This window comes from Brassica rapa, chromosome A01 (genome assembly GCF_000309985.2).
Source record: "Brassica rapa cultivar Chiifu-401-42 chromosome A01, CAAS_Brap_v3.01, whole genome shotgun sequence".
In the NCBI taxonomy this organism is placed as follows: domain Eukaryota; kingdom Viridiplantae; phylum Streptophyta; class Magnoliopsida; order Brassicales; family Brassicaceae; genus Brassica; species Brassica rapa.
Window position 1 is genome coordinate 9,689,343 of NC_024795.2, and position 17,755 is coordinate 9,707,097.

Below are 17,755 nucleotides of genomic sequence, written 5' to 3' on the forward strand. Positions count from 1 at the left end.
TTATTAGATTTCAATTACAGTTTAAAATTACTCCGAATATATTATGAATAAAAAGTTAAAAATGTGGAAAATTATCCAAACATATCAGAGTGACCATAACGAATAGTAGCATACTTTTGTAAGATATCTTCTTCTCCCATGCCATAGTATGGAATCCCATGAACACCAATCACGATCCTTTTATTGCAATGTTACCAAAATAGTCAATAAAATAAAATATCTACTGAGAGGGAAATCTAAACCTCGAATTCTGATTGGATACTGAATGATTATGTGGCAGATACTTTCTTTAAGATAATGTTATCCACACATCTTCGGTGATCTCTGGGGACCACGCTCTCCTCTTGTCCGAGCTTCATCTCCTCCACTCCTTCGCGAGTATACATAAACGCACACACACACTCTTGCAAAGTATCCACTTCGGTAGTCCTCTTCTTCAATCGCTTTTGGTATCTCACTCTCTGTTTGTTCCAAAAATGGCCCTTCAAGCTGCTTCTTTGGTCTCCTCTGCTTTCTCTGTCCGAAAAGATGGAAAGTTGAATGCTTCTTCAGCATCCTTCAAGGACTCGAGTCTCTTTGGTGCCTCCATTACCGAACATGGCTCTTCCTCATTAAGATTCAAGGTACATAACAACTCCTCAGTCCCTACATTAGAGTCTCGATTTAACCTTCTTCTGCTAATGATTAGTAATGATTAATTGATTCAGAGAGAACATAGCGTGAGGAATGTAGCGATCAGAGCCCAAACCGCTGCAACTTCAAGCCCCTCCATCACAAAATCTTCAGTTGACGGCAAGAAGACCTTGAGGAAAGGTAACGTGGTGGTCACGGGAGCTTCGTCAGGGTTAGGTCTAGCCACGGCCAAAGCTCTTGCCGAGACAGGTAAATGGCACGTGATAATGGCGTGCAGGGACTTCCTCAAAGCCGAGAGAGCCGCCAAGTCCGCAGGGATGCCTAAAGACAGCTACACGGTGATGCATCTAGACTTAGCTTCGTTGGACAGCGTGAGACAGTTCGTTGATAACTTCAGGAGATCAGAGATGCCGCTAGATGTTTTGGTCTGCAACGCTGCTGTCTATTTCCCGACAGCTAAAGAGCCTACTTACAGTGCAGAAGGGTTTGAGCTCAGCGTTGCGACTAATCATTTAGGACATTTTCTTCTCTCGAGGTTGTTGCTTGATGACTTGAAGAAATCTGATTACCCTTCAAAACGTCTCATCATTGTCGGATCCATTACAGGTATTCTCTAGAATCTACTATATGTAGTCTACTACATTACAAGCTATATAATGATTTTGTGCCGGATCTGAAATTTAGAGGGTCATAAACATTTTTAATATAAATTTAATTGAAAAAATCCATAACTAAGAGATGTAAATTATATATAATAGTTTAAAAGATTTAGGAGCCTAGACGAATGTTTCATGCTTAGGTCCGGCCCTGATTATATCTTTGTTCTGGTGTAGGGAACACAAATACATTGGCTGGTAACGTACCACCAAAAGCTAACCTCGGCGACTTGAGGGGTTTAGCTGGTGGACTGAACGGTTTGAACAGCTCTGCGATGATTGATGGAGGAGATTTCGATGGTGCAAAGGCTTACAAAGACAGCAAGGTCTGTAACATGTTGACGATGCAAGAGTTTCACAGGCGTTACCATGAAGAAACAGGAATCACATTCGCCTCGCTTTACCCTGGTTGCATCGCCTCCACTGGTTTATTCAGAGAGCACATTCCGCTTTTCCGTACACTCTTCCCTCCGTTTCAGAAGTACATCACTAAAGGATACGTCTCCGAGACAGAGTCTGGCAAAAGACTTGCTCAGGTAATTAAAGATTCTCTTGTGACTCGAGGAAAGAGTTTCTTTGGCGTGTACTTAATGAGTATAGTTTTTTTTTGTTTTGAGTAGGTGGTGAGTGATCCGAGCTTGACGAAATCAGGAGTGTACTGGAGCTGGAACAAGGCTTCGGCTTCTTTTGAGAATCAGTTATCGGAAGAAGCAAGTGATGTTGAGAAGGCTCGTAAAGTGTGGGAGATCAGTGAGAAGCTCGTTGGCTTGGCCTAATAGGGCATGAAAGCCTCTTTCTCTTGATGAGACCTCTCTGTTACCCTACCAACTGGTGAATCCTAGAGGGTGTTCGGGATTTTTAGATTGTCTGATATTGTACTGCGAATTTTTCATTAGTGCATGTTGAGTGTAGATCTGTTTGGCGTGTAGCCCAGAATAATGAAATAAAAGGTGGTGTATCTTAATCCTTTGTTATGGTCTTGTGTTTTCAACGTAACGAAAGGTCACCAAAACAAGAAGTCTCGTACATTACTTACGACGAAGCCAAGTACCCGCATTTTCAAAGCATTATACTACTGAACAGTAGGGGGGAAACGTAGAAGGAAAATGAACAACTCTCACGCGTTTCATTACAAAAAGGAGAGTAAGGAATAAATGATTAAAACGTCAACTTCTCTCTCAAGCGTGGTCGTCGAGCAATGGCATGTTGTTTACATTTATCTGAAATCATATTCAAGAAACAGAACAAGTTGTATTCCAGAAGCTTGAAGAGCAGATGATGAGCGCTGAGAAATTTATTTTTATATAGAACCTCGAAAGCTATTCACAGTTTTTATTCATGGCTTATTCCATAACAGAAGTAGAGAAGAACAAGAACGGAGCATGAAAGTGCGGAAAGGAAAGTATCATTTAGGAAGTTGAGAGAATGCAAGGCATTCAGAGAGACCAATTGGCTTCACTTCCTCGACGAGGGATACTGTTAACACGCGTGTACACATCCACCTTGAAGTTAGCACCACATAGGACTCCTTCACTGTCCACTCTCGGCATCGCCTTTATCTTGTTCATCGGATGCTCAAAGCTCATTAACCCTCCTTCACTGTGGAACATACATCCTGTAACATTCCCAATATCCATCAAAACATTTCATTATTTGTTGAAATATGACAATACACATTAGGCTTCAATATGCATGCTACATTCCTTAGCTAAGCTAGACCAACATCATTGTGCATCCTATCATATATAGCTAATTTCAACTCATATATATGGGTAAAATATCAAGATTCAGCTCTCATACTTACACATGATCAAGAACTATCTTTACATGTACCAACATATGATCATTTCCTATCATTTGTTATAGCCTATGACTATTTTTGTTATGAAGTCAGTATTACCAGTAGGAAATGGAGCAAAAGATTTAGCACAACCCTCTTTGATAACATCCAAATCATCCGATATCACAACAGATCCATCAGCAGCTATTCCCCAAAACAGCTTCACTCCTCCATCAGATCCCTACAAGACAAATATCCTCAATTTTACAACTTTCTCAAATTCTTAAAAAACATTGAAACGTGATCAGATTGGTTTGTGAGAGTACCAGAGCCGTGAAGACAGAGCCGGCTTTGCTATCATAAACAACAAAGGCAAAGCTACCGTCTAAATCCTTGACGACCTGATCAGCTGGATAAGGACCTCTGTCTCTAAGAGTCCTATAAGCTTCAATCACAAACATGGCCTCGTTTGTTGTCTTGGTCAGACCATATTGCTTGTTTAGCTGACACAGATTGTTCAAGCTCCCAAAGAAGAGACAGTAGATGTCATCAAACCCACAGAACAACCTAGACCAAAATTTCAACATCGAAGATTCAACGGAACAGAACCACCTTCCTATATAAAACAAGAAGTGAAGGCAGGATCATATATGTTCTAACCTCTGGTGGACTGAGAAGGAAGCAGAGGGACGAACGTAAGCAAGAACAGCTGCTTTTCCGAAAGACATGGAGAAAGTGTTGTCAGAGTGACGAGACAAGAAGTCGTCTAAGGTTTCTTCTGGAAGTTTGGGCTGTTTAGAGCATTTCTCAGACGCCGGACTGTAGAGTTCCTCCGGCGGGTGAGCAAAGGCCTCGTGAAATATAGCCAACATTTTTCTCCAGCGAGAGAAAGAGAGAGAGAACACAACAATGAAAAAAGAAAAGTTAATTATAAAAGAAGAGTTTTGTTTCTCTTTAATAAAGATAAGAATCTTGGAAGGAAGAATGAAGAAGGAAGAGTGATGAGGTTTATTGAGTTTATATATATAACTCAAAGCGGTGGTATTTGTTTTTATTCCGTTGTCTGTTTTTAATTTTTTTTTCTGTGGGTTTGAAACGGTTTTGGATGAGATCTTAAGACTATTCGTTAATTTAAACTGCACGTAGTTTGCTGCTAAGAAGGCAAATATTACACGTAATTTTATTAATTGGATAAATTTTCGAAATAGTGTAGTGTCTGTTTTCGCTTGTTTCAATTTCGAGAATTATATTACTGAAAGAAGATATTCTTGGAAAATAAACAGAAGAATATGTTTTCTTAATGCTTTTTTAAACATCTGCCTATAATAATTAGACTAAATTTACATTTGACAAGAAATTATTTTAAAGAATATTTTTATCTGTGTTTGATTTTCATTTACTAATAAATTTATACATATTGTAAATAATAGTTGGTTTCATTTTCATCCTTAAAAATTTACTATCTTCAACATGAAAGACATGAAATAATATTTATTTTAATATTTTGCTTCATTTATTCTTTTCAAAAAATATATTTTATCTTTGTTTTAGATATATTATATTTTTATTTTATCATTAATTATTAATCACACTTTATAATTATCAAGTTTACTTTTTACTAAACTATTTTGTTTTAACAGTAACCCAACACAATTATAATTTCAAGTATTTAAACATCCCCCTGTATATTAAATGAAAAGTCACTTTAATGATTTCTGGTGACGTGTCGCTCATAGGTGAAGTTTCAAAAAATTGTTATAATTTGATTGGTCGATTGTTTTTAATTTTTATTTATTTAAATTAGATCTAAAAATTTAAGGTAAGTCTAAAAACATTTAACATCACTTGCCATATAATATAAAAAATATTACAAATAACAATTTATGGCAACAAATTCTCGAAATTATAAAAAAAATAATAATGTTTTATTTATTACTTTTAATATTTATAAACTATAAAATATAATGAACGAATTTTTATATAAGATAATTATAATAGTTTTATACTCTACTTGAAGAATTGTATTCGAATATATTTATATAATAACTATTTTAAATATTACAAAATCCAAACATGTTTATTAATATGATTTTTAAATTATTTATCATTGTTTACAGAATAAATTAATCAGAATTTTAAAATTATTTATATAGTGTTATAAATTATATATAAAAATATAAATCCTACTATATATTGATTGAGAAGTCACATAAGTGATTTTTTATTACGTGTTGATCATAAATGAATTCATTAAATTGTTATAATTTAATTGGCCGATGATGTTTAATTTTATTTATTATAATCCTACTATATAAAAGGGACTAAATCCCTACTTTCTAAGCCTTGCCACATGGGCAAAATATTGTGAACCAATCAAGATGCCATGTCATCCGGACTTGAGTTTGAGTTAAAAAAAAATAAGCTATTTTCGGAGCCCATTCGACCCATTTCGAAGTCTATTCCCGAGCCACTCTCTCATAAGCATAATCCCGTATTCTAAACATCCTGTGTTAAATTTTTTAAAACACTCATATCTTAGAAATAGTTTAGAAAATATCTTTATATAAATGTTTTTTTCTTGAATAATATTTAACTATATTTTTTTGTATCTTCTTAACTTTTATAATAAAAATATTGTTTTCAGATAGCAACAAAATATATATAAAAATTATCTTATTTTTCAATTTTTGATAATTTTATTATATTATTTTAGAATCAATTATTTAATATTAATATAACATATAAATTTTATATGATTAAAATAAAATTCTTTTTTAATTATATATAAAATTCATTAAGGGTATTGTTTTAATTAACACATTAGCGAATCAGTTAGAAATTAATAATAAATCAATAACCTATCTAAAAGTCTAAAACCTAATAAAATATGACAAATAAGAAAAACTAACTAAATTTTAATATAAAATAGAAATTTAATATTACTAAAATAAAATTTATTGGGCAAAATATTGTGAACCAATCAAGATGCCATGTCATCCGGACTTGAGTTTGAGTTAAAAAAAATAAGCTATTTTCGGAGCCCATTCGACCCATTTCGAAGCCTATTCCCGAGCCACTCTCTCATAAGCATAATCCCGTATTCTAAACATCCTGTGTTAAATTTTTTAAAACACTCATATCTTAGAAATAGTTTAGAAAATATCTTTATATAAATGTTTTTTTCTTGAATAATATTTAACTATATTTTTTTGTATCTTCTTAACTTTTATAATAAAAATATTGTTTTCAGATAGCAACAAAATATATATAAAAATTATCTTATTTTTCAATTTTTGATAATTTTATTATATTATTTTAGAATCAATTATTTAATATTAATATAACATATAAATTTTATATGATTAAAATAAAGTTCTTTTTTAATTATATATAAAATTCATTAAGGGTATTGTTTTAATTAACACATTAGCGAATCAGTTAGAAATTAATAATAAATCAATAACCTATCTAAAAGTCTAAAACCTAATAAAATATGACAAATAAGAAAAACTAACTAAATTTTAATATAAAATAGAAATTTAATATTACTAAAATAAAATTTATTTTTTAATATATATATAATATTAATTAAGGGTATTTTTGAATTAATAAATTAGTGACTTAGCTAAAAATAAATAATAAATCAATGATTTAGCTAAAACCTAATAAAAACATGACAAATGAGCAAATTTACTAAAATTATGGATAATATGAAATATGATTGATTCTTTAATACAAAATTAAAATAAGAGTTTTGTTAAATCAAACATAAGTTTGTCGTATCGGTGTTACAAAAAAAAAAACAATAATTAATAGTGTCGTAGGAATTATGTATTTTCTATTAGCGAATAAAATTGAAGCAGATTGTTGGAGGATATCTCAACGTATAGACGAGATTATGGAGATTGATATGGGAGTTGAAGTAACGGACACAACTGTTCCTCCGCAAAGAAACGCTCTTGCTAGACATCCTGGATAAAATGAAAGAGATATATATGAACTTGGCTTTGTGTTAATGGATGGTGACTTTCCAATGCTGTTTGGAGCAAGGGCCAATATACACGCACCAAATCACCACTGCAAGCGGAAGCTGAAGGTTTGCTATGGGCAATGCAAGTGATACTGAAGTTTGGACACAAAGAGATGGTCTTTCAATCAACTGTGAACAACTGGTTATATTCATTCAAAAGGAGGAAGATTGGCCTGCTTTGGACTCGGAGCTAGACGAAATACATGCTGTATCTAAATAATTTTCTGAACTTTCTATTGCTTATATTCTTAGATCTTTAAAATTCTGTACGAATAGCCTAGCAAAAGGTGTCCGATCACGCGCATCTCGATCAGCTTTTGTAAACCCTTTTGCACCAAGTTGGCTAGCCCCACAAGTTAGCATGAGGGTGCCAAAAAAGAGAATAAAGTTGAAAGTGAAACTAAATATTCCAATGAACAAATTTATCAGAAGTTCATATTTATGTGGATGTCTATATGGGACAAACAATTTTTTTTAGACAATTATAGAATGTAGTCACGAAAAATCAATCTTAAAATATATAATTAAAAAAAAAACCATTTAAACAAATCATCAAAATTTTCAATATTACAGCAAATAAGAATATAAAGACCAACTATATTCTCTTCATGTATAATGTGTTGTGGTAAGATTCAAAAAAATTAACTTACTTTACAGTAAGGAAAAATTAGATTTTTAATTCCAAATTTACAGTAAAAACATAACATTTTATAAAACTAAACAATTGACATAATAGTATAAAAAAAAAAAAAAAATTAAAATACTATCCGCGCGTAGCGCGGACAAGGACCTAGTTATATCTAAAAGGAAAAGATCATTCAATTACCACTTTCCAAATAATCTACATAATATTAGAAATAATTATTTATGGTAATTAATTATTGAAACTATGAAAGAGAAATAATGCGATCAATTTTCTTATATATATATATATATAAATTACATAAAATAAAAACAAATGTTTATTTGAACTGATATAATGATTTTATATTTGTATAGAAAGAATTATATTTGTATATAAAATATCATAATAAATATTAATGTCTAATAATTCAATGCATGCTTTATAAATCATTTATAAAATTATAAATACATTTATAAAATTATTTATATTGGTTTATCAGATGTTTTAAATTATTATAAGAGGTTCTAAGTTATTTATAGAAGCTTATACATTAATTTATAAAATGTATTTTGAAAATTTATCCACCTATTTCAATATTTTGAATTTTTTTTATTTTTAATGGTAAAATTCCTCAACTATGTTTACTTAGTGTAGAAAAACCTAAACTAAAGATTTACTCGTAGTAATAGTAATTATGACCTGCTAGAGTTTAATTTATTAAATAAAATTAGTTTAAGGGGTTTTTTGTTTAATACTTAGTTTGTGATTTTTACCCAAAACAAACTTAGTTGATGAGTTTTAACTTTAAAATTCTTTATTCTTTTCTTATTATCTATTATTTAAATTCTTATAGTAAGATTTGTTTTATCAAAAACTAATTGCAATCAACTGACGAGATATCTTATTTCCTAGTATCATACATTTAATATTTATATATATATATATAACAAGATTTGAGTTATCAAAATTATGTATATATTATAACGAGAATATCTTTAAAAATTTATTAGAAGATATTCTATCTCATAGCTGAATTTAAATTTATTATAGAATATTTTGCTATATAAATATCACGCCACCCCTATTAGTTTCACGCATCTATCTTTTAAGTTTTCATATGTTTTTGATAGTTATAATTTAAATTGTACTTTTGTGATCTTGCGCAGGTGTATGATAATCAATAAGTAACTCATAGACGGGAACACCATTACAGGTAATTTTATGGAGGATTCTTCTTCTCCGTTTATTTTTGTTCTCTTCCTCTCCATGTTGTATCTCTATCTATATTTTTGCATCAGTAGTGATTCAACTAACAAAAAGAGACGACTATGTTTATCCAGGAACTGATCATCCCTTTCGAAAAATGTAATTCTTTTTTTTATAAAGTTAAATCACTTAGCAAGAATATAATATAAGATGTGTATGCTAATCAAGTGCAATTTATTTATTGTGCATGATCCTCTTCAGGTACGTCTGAGAGCCAAAGGTAATCTCAAAGTTTTTTAAAAACTTTGAAACTCATTGAAGTTGTCCTATCAATTATATAATTTGTTATCTTTTGGGGATTGTTTACATCTTTAAATATTTTTGTTAGAATTACTTCTTTTCTCACTCAAGGCTTAGAAAAGGAAACCGTAAATTATCTATGTTGTTACAATGAAACCAATGATAATAAACAGGTAATTTAAATCTCTCTTTTATATTTCATGGCTGATTTTTTATTGGGGTTATGCGTGAAATATTGGGTTTTTTATCAATTATATTTTTCTGATGTTTTAAGATTAGTGTTAAATGTGATCATTTGAAGCATAATGCATTCTCATAACACACCTCCATGATAAACACTTCTATATAAATTATGTCAATTATGTTAGTGATTTTGCATCTGAGTATTGTGACTGATGTTCCAAGAGAGAAAGTGTATCATCTCAAACCGAGATTGTTGGGAAAGGTAATTGGGTTATAGATGTAATTGGATATTGATATCTAAAAGATACATTTTATTAGATAGTACCAATGAGTCCTTTTAAACTTTTTGAACTCTAACTTTTTGAACTAACAGAATAATCATGCTTAACCTATAAGCAGTTCAAAGAGTTATGTATCTAAAAGATACGCTTTATCAGATATAAATGATATGTTTTATTAGATAGTACCAAGCAGTCCTTTTAAATTCAAACAATATCATGTTCAGAGTTGTACACATTGTATTGACCTTTTTTTTTCCTTGCGGTGTGTATTCAGATAGCAGTAGTGAAGTGCAGATATGAAGTAATATCAACCAAAATTAAGAAAAGTCTTTTAAAAGCAGAGATAATCACATGGACCTCTCTTGAACATGGCAAACAACCAGCAGTTTTGTCGGATCCGAATTTCTTAAACAGGTTTTCTACTTTTTATTTTCTTATTATTTAGTTCACCTGATGAGAAGTTTGAATCACAGACTCTTGACATTTTAAAATTTATATTGTTTGTTTGTGTCATGGTGCAGAGGTTTCAATGAGACCGGCTTATCGTTCTTCCAGGAAAGTAAAGGAATATGACAAGCTTGAAGTTGAAGTGAAGAAGAATAGAAGGATGATAAGCTTGAAGGAGACACTACTTTGAACATGTTCTTCCGTGATATATATTTGAATTCTGATGAGGATATGAAGAGTGCTAGAGCAAATTATTTGTGAGTATTTATCTATCTAGATTCCTATTTAGTCTTTCTTCTCTCATGGAGATTACAATGTTTTTGGCATTTTGATTGACTCTTTTGCAGTTTTGCACAATCAACATGTGAAATCTATTAGGACGGTGCTTTCAATAGACTGAAAAGATGTTGGTGCTAAGAAAATCGAGAGCACTCTTCATGATGATCTGGCGCTCAAGACATAGGAAATATGATCTTATATGATGTGTGGGTTTTACCTTAATCTAGACAGAACTCGAAGCCTTAGTCTTAAGGTCTGGTTTCTCTACTTTATGGATTTGAGGTATTTTGTATATTCCATAACTCATATTTACATTGAAATTTTTAATCTAAACATTCTAATTTATTCTTTGTTCATATGAACATAGAATAAATATCAATATGTAACATCGAATCTTAGTTATAAATATGTAATTATCAATTTAATATTAATGTTAATGCTCGCACATGCATGCGGACAGTCTACCTAGTTGTCATAATAAAATTAGTACACAAACATAAAAAAGAACAAAGGACATTAAATTTTATTAAAAACATCAAATATATATTTTTCGTACAAATGAACGTTCCGGAATAAAAAAAAAACATACTTATTTATCTTACATTCTTACAAATTGAATTAAAAGTCCTGTAAAGTAAATATTTTCATGTTTTCTGCATCAATGTCTAATTATATGAAATTAATAATAGAAATTTTAAATTAATTGAATAATATTAACATATATAATTTATTCTATTAGAAAATAAATAAGAATAATTAAAAGTTAAAGACTAATTACAATTAAAATAAATCATTTAAAAAATGAAGATGTCAACAATATATCTTCAAATTTTAATCAACACCTTATATTGTTTTATTTTGAAACAAGAAATAAAATATCATTAGAGCAAAAAAAAAATCAAAATAAAGCAAAAAAGAAAAAGAATATGAAACACCATTAGAAATTGTCTTAGGAATATAGATAGATTATTCACACTCTCAAAATACTCTTGCAAATTTTAAAAAGCATTAAGTTCACAGATCAGTTCACCAAATTCATACTAAATCCGAGCAATCCGTTTAAAAAAAAATATGTAGTTGATAATATAATACATAGGTTTTGGATATGGAATCTCTGCAGTACTATTTAGCGAGGAAGATGTGGGTCATGGAAAGTGTGATGTCAGTGTCACGGGATAAGCATTCTCGTACTTTTATGTTGTTCTTATCTTCCCACTTCCCACTTTTGTCTTCTTCTTTCTTATCAATAATTTGTTTTCAAAATTAAGAGAATCTCCAAAGGAATTCTATTTTTTTTTTTTATAATTTACACTAAAATATAGTAACTTTATTATAGAGTTGAATTTGTTCCAATAGTTCACTCTATAATAAAGTTACTCTATAATAGAGTGAAATATAGAGTAATTTTATTTTTTTACTCCAAATATAGAGTGAAAAAACAAGAATACTCTATATTTCACTCTATTATAGAGTAACTCTATTATACAGTGAACCATTGGAGCAAATCCAACTCTATAATAGAGTTACTATATTTTAGAGTGAAATATAGAAAAAATTATAATGTACCATTGGAAATGGTCTAAAGAGATTAAATCTTCTGCGACTCCCGAGGCTGAATCAGAGTGATGCCCTATAGTCATCTCTTTCAGTGGCAGATTTGTTGAAGGCTGGTTTTGAATTTACCAAAGTCTGGTCTAATTATCTAATCTATTAAAATAGAATCACTTTTTTTTATCTACTTTACAAAAGTCACAGTAAATCCAGTTTATTAGTTACATAATAATAAAAAAACAATTAGTTATAAATTAGTTTTAACTATAAATTTAAATTTTATTTTTAGTTATAACAAAATATGTTAAGAAAAAATCTAACAAAATCTTACTAAATTTTTAAATTTTTTTAATTAAATAAAGCATCAAATAATTTCATAATTAATAATTTATTATTATTTTAAAATTCATATTAATTAAGTTTTATTATAAAACAAAAAATAAAAATATATAATGTTTTTTATAAATTTTGTTCTAATCTATATTAATTAAAATAGAAGTATTATATAAATTATATATGATAAAATTATATTAGTTTGGTAAATTAACCTACTTATTTTTGAAAATACTTTCATTTGATTAAATTATTATCTACCATTTAAACGGGTTTAAATTTGTTAACTATGTAATATTCTTATACAAAAAATAAAGTTATTAACATATTTTAAACTTTTTATTAGACAATTATATATTTTCAAACCAAATCAAACTCTAATATTAATGATAATATTAACATTTAACATTTTTAAAATAAAAAAAGATATCTGCGGGTTAAACTCTAGTTATGATTAATACCCATATTAGCTCATTTCACTTATGATTCGTCTTTGGTGTAGGACTGTAGAACATAGATTACTGTCATATTTGTAGGAGACAACTATTTAATACTGTTGCTATATTCGTTCTGGTCCGCTATTGTGATTCATCAAGTCACTTTCTATTACATTTAATTTCTTCGAAGGAAGATAAACACACACTGTATATGCACCATGATAAACATATAAACACTGTAAGAAAGACTAGAGGTGGTCTGATATGAGTATACAACTTCTATAATGCGAGGCCGGTTAAAATATATTTGAGCCCGTGTATAAGCTGGGGACCTATATTTGCATTGAAACTAAAAGCCCATATTAAAAAGAGGTCTAATGGTATAAAGACTGATGAGGTAAAAGCCCACTATTGGAGTCTTGCTACCTAAAAATATCAGGTGACCTTTTCTAAAGGTTCATTTGCTTATCTCTATATTCTTTTTACTCTGGACAAGTTAATTTTCCTGCAAATTATAAAGAATTTCGAGACTTAAATTGTACAAATAACTATCAGTAAAATAAAAATTCATACTATTTTTCTGACATACGTGCACGCAAAATAAAGTTCTAGACTAGCAAAGCATTAATGTGATAAATGGAAATCTTTCACATAACCAAAACAACTATATAGCTCGTTTAGGTGCTCTAGTATATATAACATGATTTCACAGGACATGTGGAACGAGGATTTCAATCCAGTTTACCACTACTATCCAACCAAAAATCACGCCAATGATATTGAGTGCATTCTTATATCTATTAACCGATTAAATAACTAAAGATAAGCAAACACACATCTCATGCTGTCTTCAAAGTTCATGAATAACACTAGCTTATAATATAAGAAACTCCCTATAATTGAAGGTTCCTTTTTTTTGCTTTATTTGGTTAATTATTGCGTAGGTATTATTTTGTAAGAAGAAAAGCAAGGTCTGCTTATCTGTTGCACGTGGCATATAAGGACAACCACAGATCACGTTGCTTCGTTAGCTACTGTACAAAAAGCTGGAGAGCAGTCACGTTCGTTCGCCTACTTTCGTTGAATCTAAAATTGTTCACGTCAACGCTATTCATATATGCTTTCATTTAGATGCCATCTCCACATTTCTCTATACATTTTTACACTTTGAAAACCTAAAATAATGGAGTTTTCATTTTCGTAGCAACATGTTTTGCAGAATATGCTACATGCTTCATTTGTTAAATTGTTAATTTGTTTCCACATCTATATACCAAATTAACCACGCGTATGTAGTCGGATGGTTAAAGTGTTCGGATTTTCAAAAGATCGAGTTCGAATCTGCACCACACTAGACTCCCACGTGTGTGGTCGCTGGAGTTTTCGCATTTTCTGGAGAATATTTTACCATCTACATTCCAAACTAATGAGTATCAATCGCGTATTATATGTATATAAAACCTCGAAATGAGATCTTAAAGTAGTGTTTTTTTAATTTTTTAATTATTGAAATATACTATTTAGTTAGTAAATGAAACAAGTTATTCAATAATAATCATGTATATTTTTATAGAAAATGATTGATTACTCGGTCTGAATTTCTTAATAAAAGCATCATAAAAAATAAACACTACATGAAACATAAAGCTAACATGCAAGGTTAACGGGATTTTGGATTGTCGAGGCTAATTGAATAATGTTTACATGGGCACCACCGTACCAGAGACTAATAATGAGTAAATTAGTTAGCATTGTTATGAAATGACAACGTGCAATTATCAGGGAATCTTAATTATATGCGTACGGATCCGAGCATCTTATAGTCTACGAAAATAAACCCTTTATACCAGTGACGTTATTGTGTAAGTCACACTGGTCGGATTCGTTGATGTATATAGTTAGATTGCTTTCTTGTCGGATGCAGTAATTAGGTCGTAGGGGTGCTTAATGTTCATAATTAGATTATAGCAATTAGTTTTTATAGGAATCAAAATTCGCACTGTCGATTTTCGTTTAAATAAGAAAAATAGGAGAACCCTAATTTTTCAGAGGTTTTGAATATCTACTAATATCACACGCAAGCAATCAGAACACGAAATAAAGACGAGAAAACATAATAAACCGAAAAGAGAGTAAAGTAGGTCTTATTCCGAATTCGCGTTTCAGCGTTATAATAAGGTAAGAGTGGCTATGAGAGCTGTCGGCGAGATTCCTAGTTCTAAAACCCTAAAGCTGCTAAACCTAATTGAGTCGCAGCTCGAATAACAAAAACGGAAAATTGTCTAAACTGTTCTAAGTGCTAAGTTTGTTGTGTCAAAAAGTCATCTTTGTGCCTCTCCCCTAGGACTTCTTATATACTCCTCCAAAGTCGTTTTTAGCTTTTCCCCTCTTGCCTTTAAGCCGTCATAGCTCAAAAATGGAGATATTCCGATTTTTCCGATCTTCGTGATTATCTTTGGAAATTTCACATTTATCCGCGGAAACTTGACACTTATCTTGCCTTACGAACCAAGCATAAACTGTCATAACGCTTATGGGTTTTTGGTTAAGAAATTATAAGTGGGCTTCGAGCTGCGTTTTAGGTCTCTTTGGGCCGTCTTCAACTCGAAACGTTTATTACGTTTTTTTCGATAAAAATGAACTTCCGCAATTTTTATCGTAAAGTTTGACTGATGACTTCGAATGATGAGAAACAAAGAATTGTTTAGCCATGGCCTACGTAAGAGAGCATTAAACATGGATTTGTGTCTTATCGACGTTTGGGAGAGCTTGGTCGTTATGTAGCGAATAAGCCGTGTACGTGCTCGGTCGCTACGTGTGTGTGCTTTGTCGCTACGTAGCGACCGAGCTTTGGCTTATGAGTGGCCGATTTGGATACGTGACAGTTGTTTCATGAACGTGCTTTTTCTGTAAAATTCTTCGTAAAAATAATCTTTGCGAGGATCACATTCTCGTAAAAATGTTCATGCTAATTTTTACAGATATTTGGATGTTAACTTCGTTATATCCGTTTTTTGACCCCTAACAGTTCTCTTGGATTGAGAAGTGTTAAGGATCAACTGTGTCGCTAAAGGCAGCCGATCGGATTTTGCTTTGTTTATCTCTTCAAAAAAAGGTCCGGTCCTGTCAGACTGTGTAACAGAGAGAGATCAGATTTAGTACATCAAATAGTGTTGTTTATATATATATATATATATATATATATACATATACATATTTTCCGTTTGATATAATGTATATATATTTCTGTTGGATATAATATTATATTATCTTGGGACTTAGTTATGTTTGTGATTGTGACTGTTCTGTTCGAATATGTTCAAATTGTGATTCTAAACAGATTTGAGTTAATGTACGTGGAGTTTGAAAATCTTGTAATCACTTATTTGGATAATGAAAGTTGTAGTTGAGCCAAAAGAAAAAACAGATTTGAGTTAAAGCATATAGAGTAGAAAATAATTGAAAACTACTGCATTTTCAGCTCCCTCCCCCTCCCCCCCCCAAAAAAAAGCCTACTACATTTTTGGTTACTTGTATTGTATAGAATATAAGTGCACTGACGTTTGACTTCTGTTCCCTTTACGATTAACATCGGAGGACTCGTCTTGGCTCATACTACAAAAATACCAAACATACATGATCAACTAATCACGTAACGGAAGAGAATAACAGGTAACTATAATCGGCTGCAGGCTTTGGGTTGTTCAAAAACATCTCATTACACTCCATCACGTGGTTATGCAGATATGAACCTATTACTTAATATCTATTGAATATCCGAAAAGAGGACCATTCGTGGACTACATTTCTAACATTTCTTTTTCAGAAAAAAAAACTATAATCGGCAAAGAATAAACGTTCAAAAAAAGATTAGTACTCAGCTTGAGTGAAAACTATATTTTGAAAAAAGATTTCAGATGCTATTATATACCATGTCAAATTAAGGAGAAGATTGGACATTTGCTATTAGTCTAATTAGGTCAACGCACCTAACATATTTAAACACACCAGACGTGTGAATGCATATATCTGGTTTTATGTGTCATTTGACTTTTGGTCACCATTACTATAAAACAGTAAAATGTTGCATGTCGTAAGTAAATCAGGTTCACATGAGCATCCCTTGTTTTAATATATCATTTATCTTTTAAGTTTATTAGATTAAAAATTTATGATTTTCATATTTTTAATATCAAACATTTCACTTATATAATCAAATAATTTACAGAGAACATACAACGCATTGCAAAAACAAAGACGATTCAAAAATTAATGTATAGAAGAAAGTAAGTACATGGAAAACACTTGGCCAACATGTCCCATTACGTGCAAGTACGACTTGTTATTTGTGAAAGTTGGAAAGCGTGTTTTCAATGGGGATGTTTAGTAAGGGTCGAAATATAATAAGATTCGAGAATTCGACACCACCGGTAAAACACCACACGGGATCACACTAGTTTTAGATTCTGCAAACATTACTTGTAAGAAATTCTAAGCATTTTAATTATATTTAAATAAAAACTATATTTAAAGCATGTCTACACCTCTAAAAATGAAGATAACTAAAAAACATCTGCCTTTTATATTTCCATCTAAAAGTATTAACACTGACTAAAAACACAAGAGTAATTTAGTGGTAGGTAGGTTTTTAGAAAACTTAAAAATCCATGTTCAAAATAACTTCATAAGACTCGATATATGTGATCATATGGATATGAACCATACTTAAAAACTTTATTTAAAATTTCGAGAAGGTACGATCAATTTGTAAACTGCACTTCCTTTTTAAAAATTAGTATGGATTTTACCATAAATTAGAGATACCTTCAAATTAATAGAAAAAAATTATTAACATCAGTTTTGACCACAACAAAACGCCATATTCATTTTGATCCTAAAAATTTAAATAATCAATATATATAATTTATTTGTAAATATGATTATATATCATTTTAGTTACAAATCTGCAATTTTATTAAAGTCTACTACAAATTTAAAACCGCCCCTATAAGAC

General features: G+C 30.6%; 2 protein-coding genes and 1 long non-coding RNA gene across 3 annotated transcripts; 2 read left to right on the forward strand and 1 right to left on the reverse strand.

Annotated features, from left to right (window-relative positions):
- The first annotated feature begins 387 nt into the window (after positions 1–387).
- On the forward strand, positions 388–2,263 carry LOC103867162 (protochlorophyllide reductase B, chloroplastic). Its single transcript, XM_009145205.3, has 4 exons — positions 388–623; positions 708–1,239; positions 1,467–1,825; positions 1,910–2,263. The coding sequence occupies exons 1-4, from the start codon at positions 477–479 to the stop codon at positions 2,063–2,065; spliced, it is 1,194 nt and encodes a 397-aa protein (XP_009143453.2). The 5' UTR covers positions 388–476; the 3' UTR covers positions 2,066–2,263.
- A 305-nt stretch (positions 2,264–2,568) lies between these two features.
- LOC103867172 (stem-specific protein TSJT1) lies at positions 2,569–4,138 on the reverse strand. The gene is made up of 4 exons (XM_009145217.3): positions 3,730–4,138; positions 3,396–3,636; positions 3,190–3,310; positions 2,569–2,904 (listed from the first exon to the last, which is right to left on the reverse strand). Exons 1-4 carry the CDS (start codon positions 3,939–3,941, stop codon positions 2,726–2,728), a joined length of 753 nt encoding a protein of 250 aa, XP_009143465.1. The 5' UTR covers positions 3,942–4,138; the 3' UTR covers positions 2,569–2,725.
- A 4,140-nt stretch (positions 4,139–8,278) lies between these two features.
- LOC117128529 lies at positions 8,279–11,528 on the forward strand. The gene is made up of 2 exons (XR_004451844.1): positions 8,279–10,398; positions 10,489–11,528. It is a non-coding gene; the product is annotated as an uncharacterized LOC117128529 (long non-coding RNA).
- Positions 11,529–17,755: the final 6,227 nt, after the last annotated feature.

What these genes read in the sequence shown, in the direction of transcription:
- LOC103867162 (XM_009145205.3), top strand. Translation starts at nt 477, where the DNA reads ATGGCCCTTCAAGCTGCTTCTTTGGTCTCCTCTGCTTTCTCTGTCCGA. An exon ending in CTTCCTCATTAAGATTCAAG is followed by an intron (nt 624 to 707) that starts GTACATAACAAC and finishes TAATTGATTCAG; the next exon opens with AGAGAACATAGCGTGAGGAA. An exon ending in CATTGTCGGATCCATTACAG is followed by an intron (nt 1,240 to 1,466) that starts GTATTCTCTAGA and finishes GTTCTGGTGTAG; the next exon opens with GGAACACAAATACATTGGCT.
- LOC103867172 (XM_009145217.3), bottom strand. Translation starts at nt 3,941, where the DNA reads ATGTTGGCTATATTTCACGAGGCCTTTGCTCACCCGCCGGAGGAACTC. An exon ending in GCTCTGTCTTCACGGCTCTG is followed by an intron (nt 3,311 to 3,395) that starts GTACTCTCACAA and finishes TTTGTCTTGTAG; the next exon opens with GGATCTGATGGAGGAGTGAA. An exon ending in TTTTGCTCCATTTCCTACTG is followed by an intron (nt 2,905 to 3,189) that starts GTAATACTGACT and finishes GGAATGTTACAG; the next exon opens with GATGTATGTTCCACAGTGAA.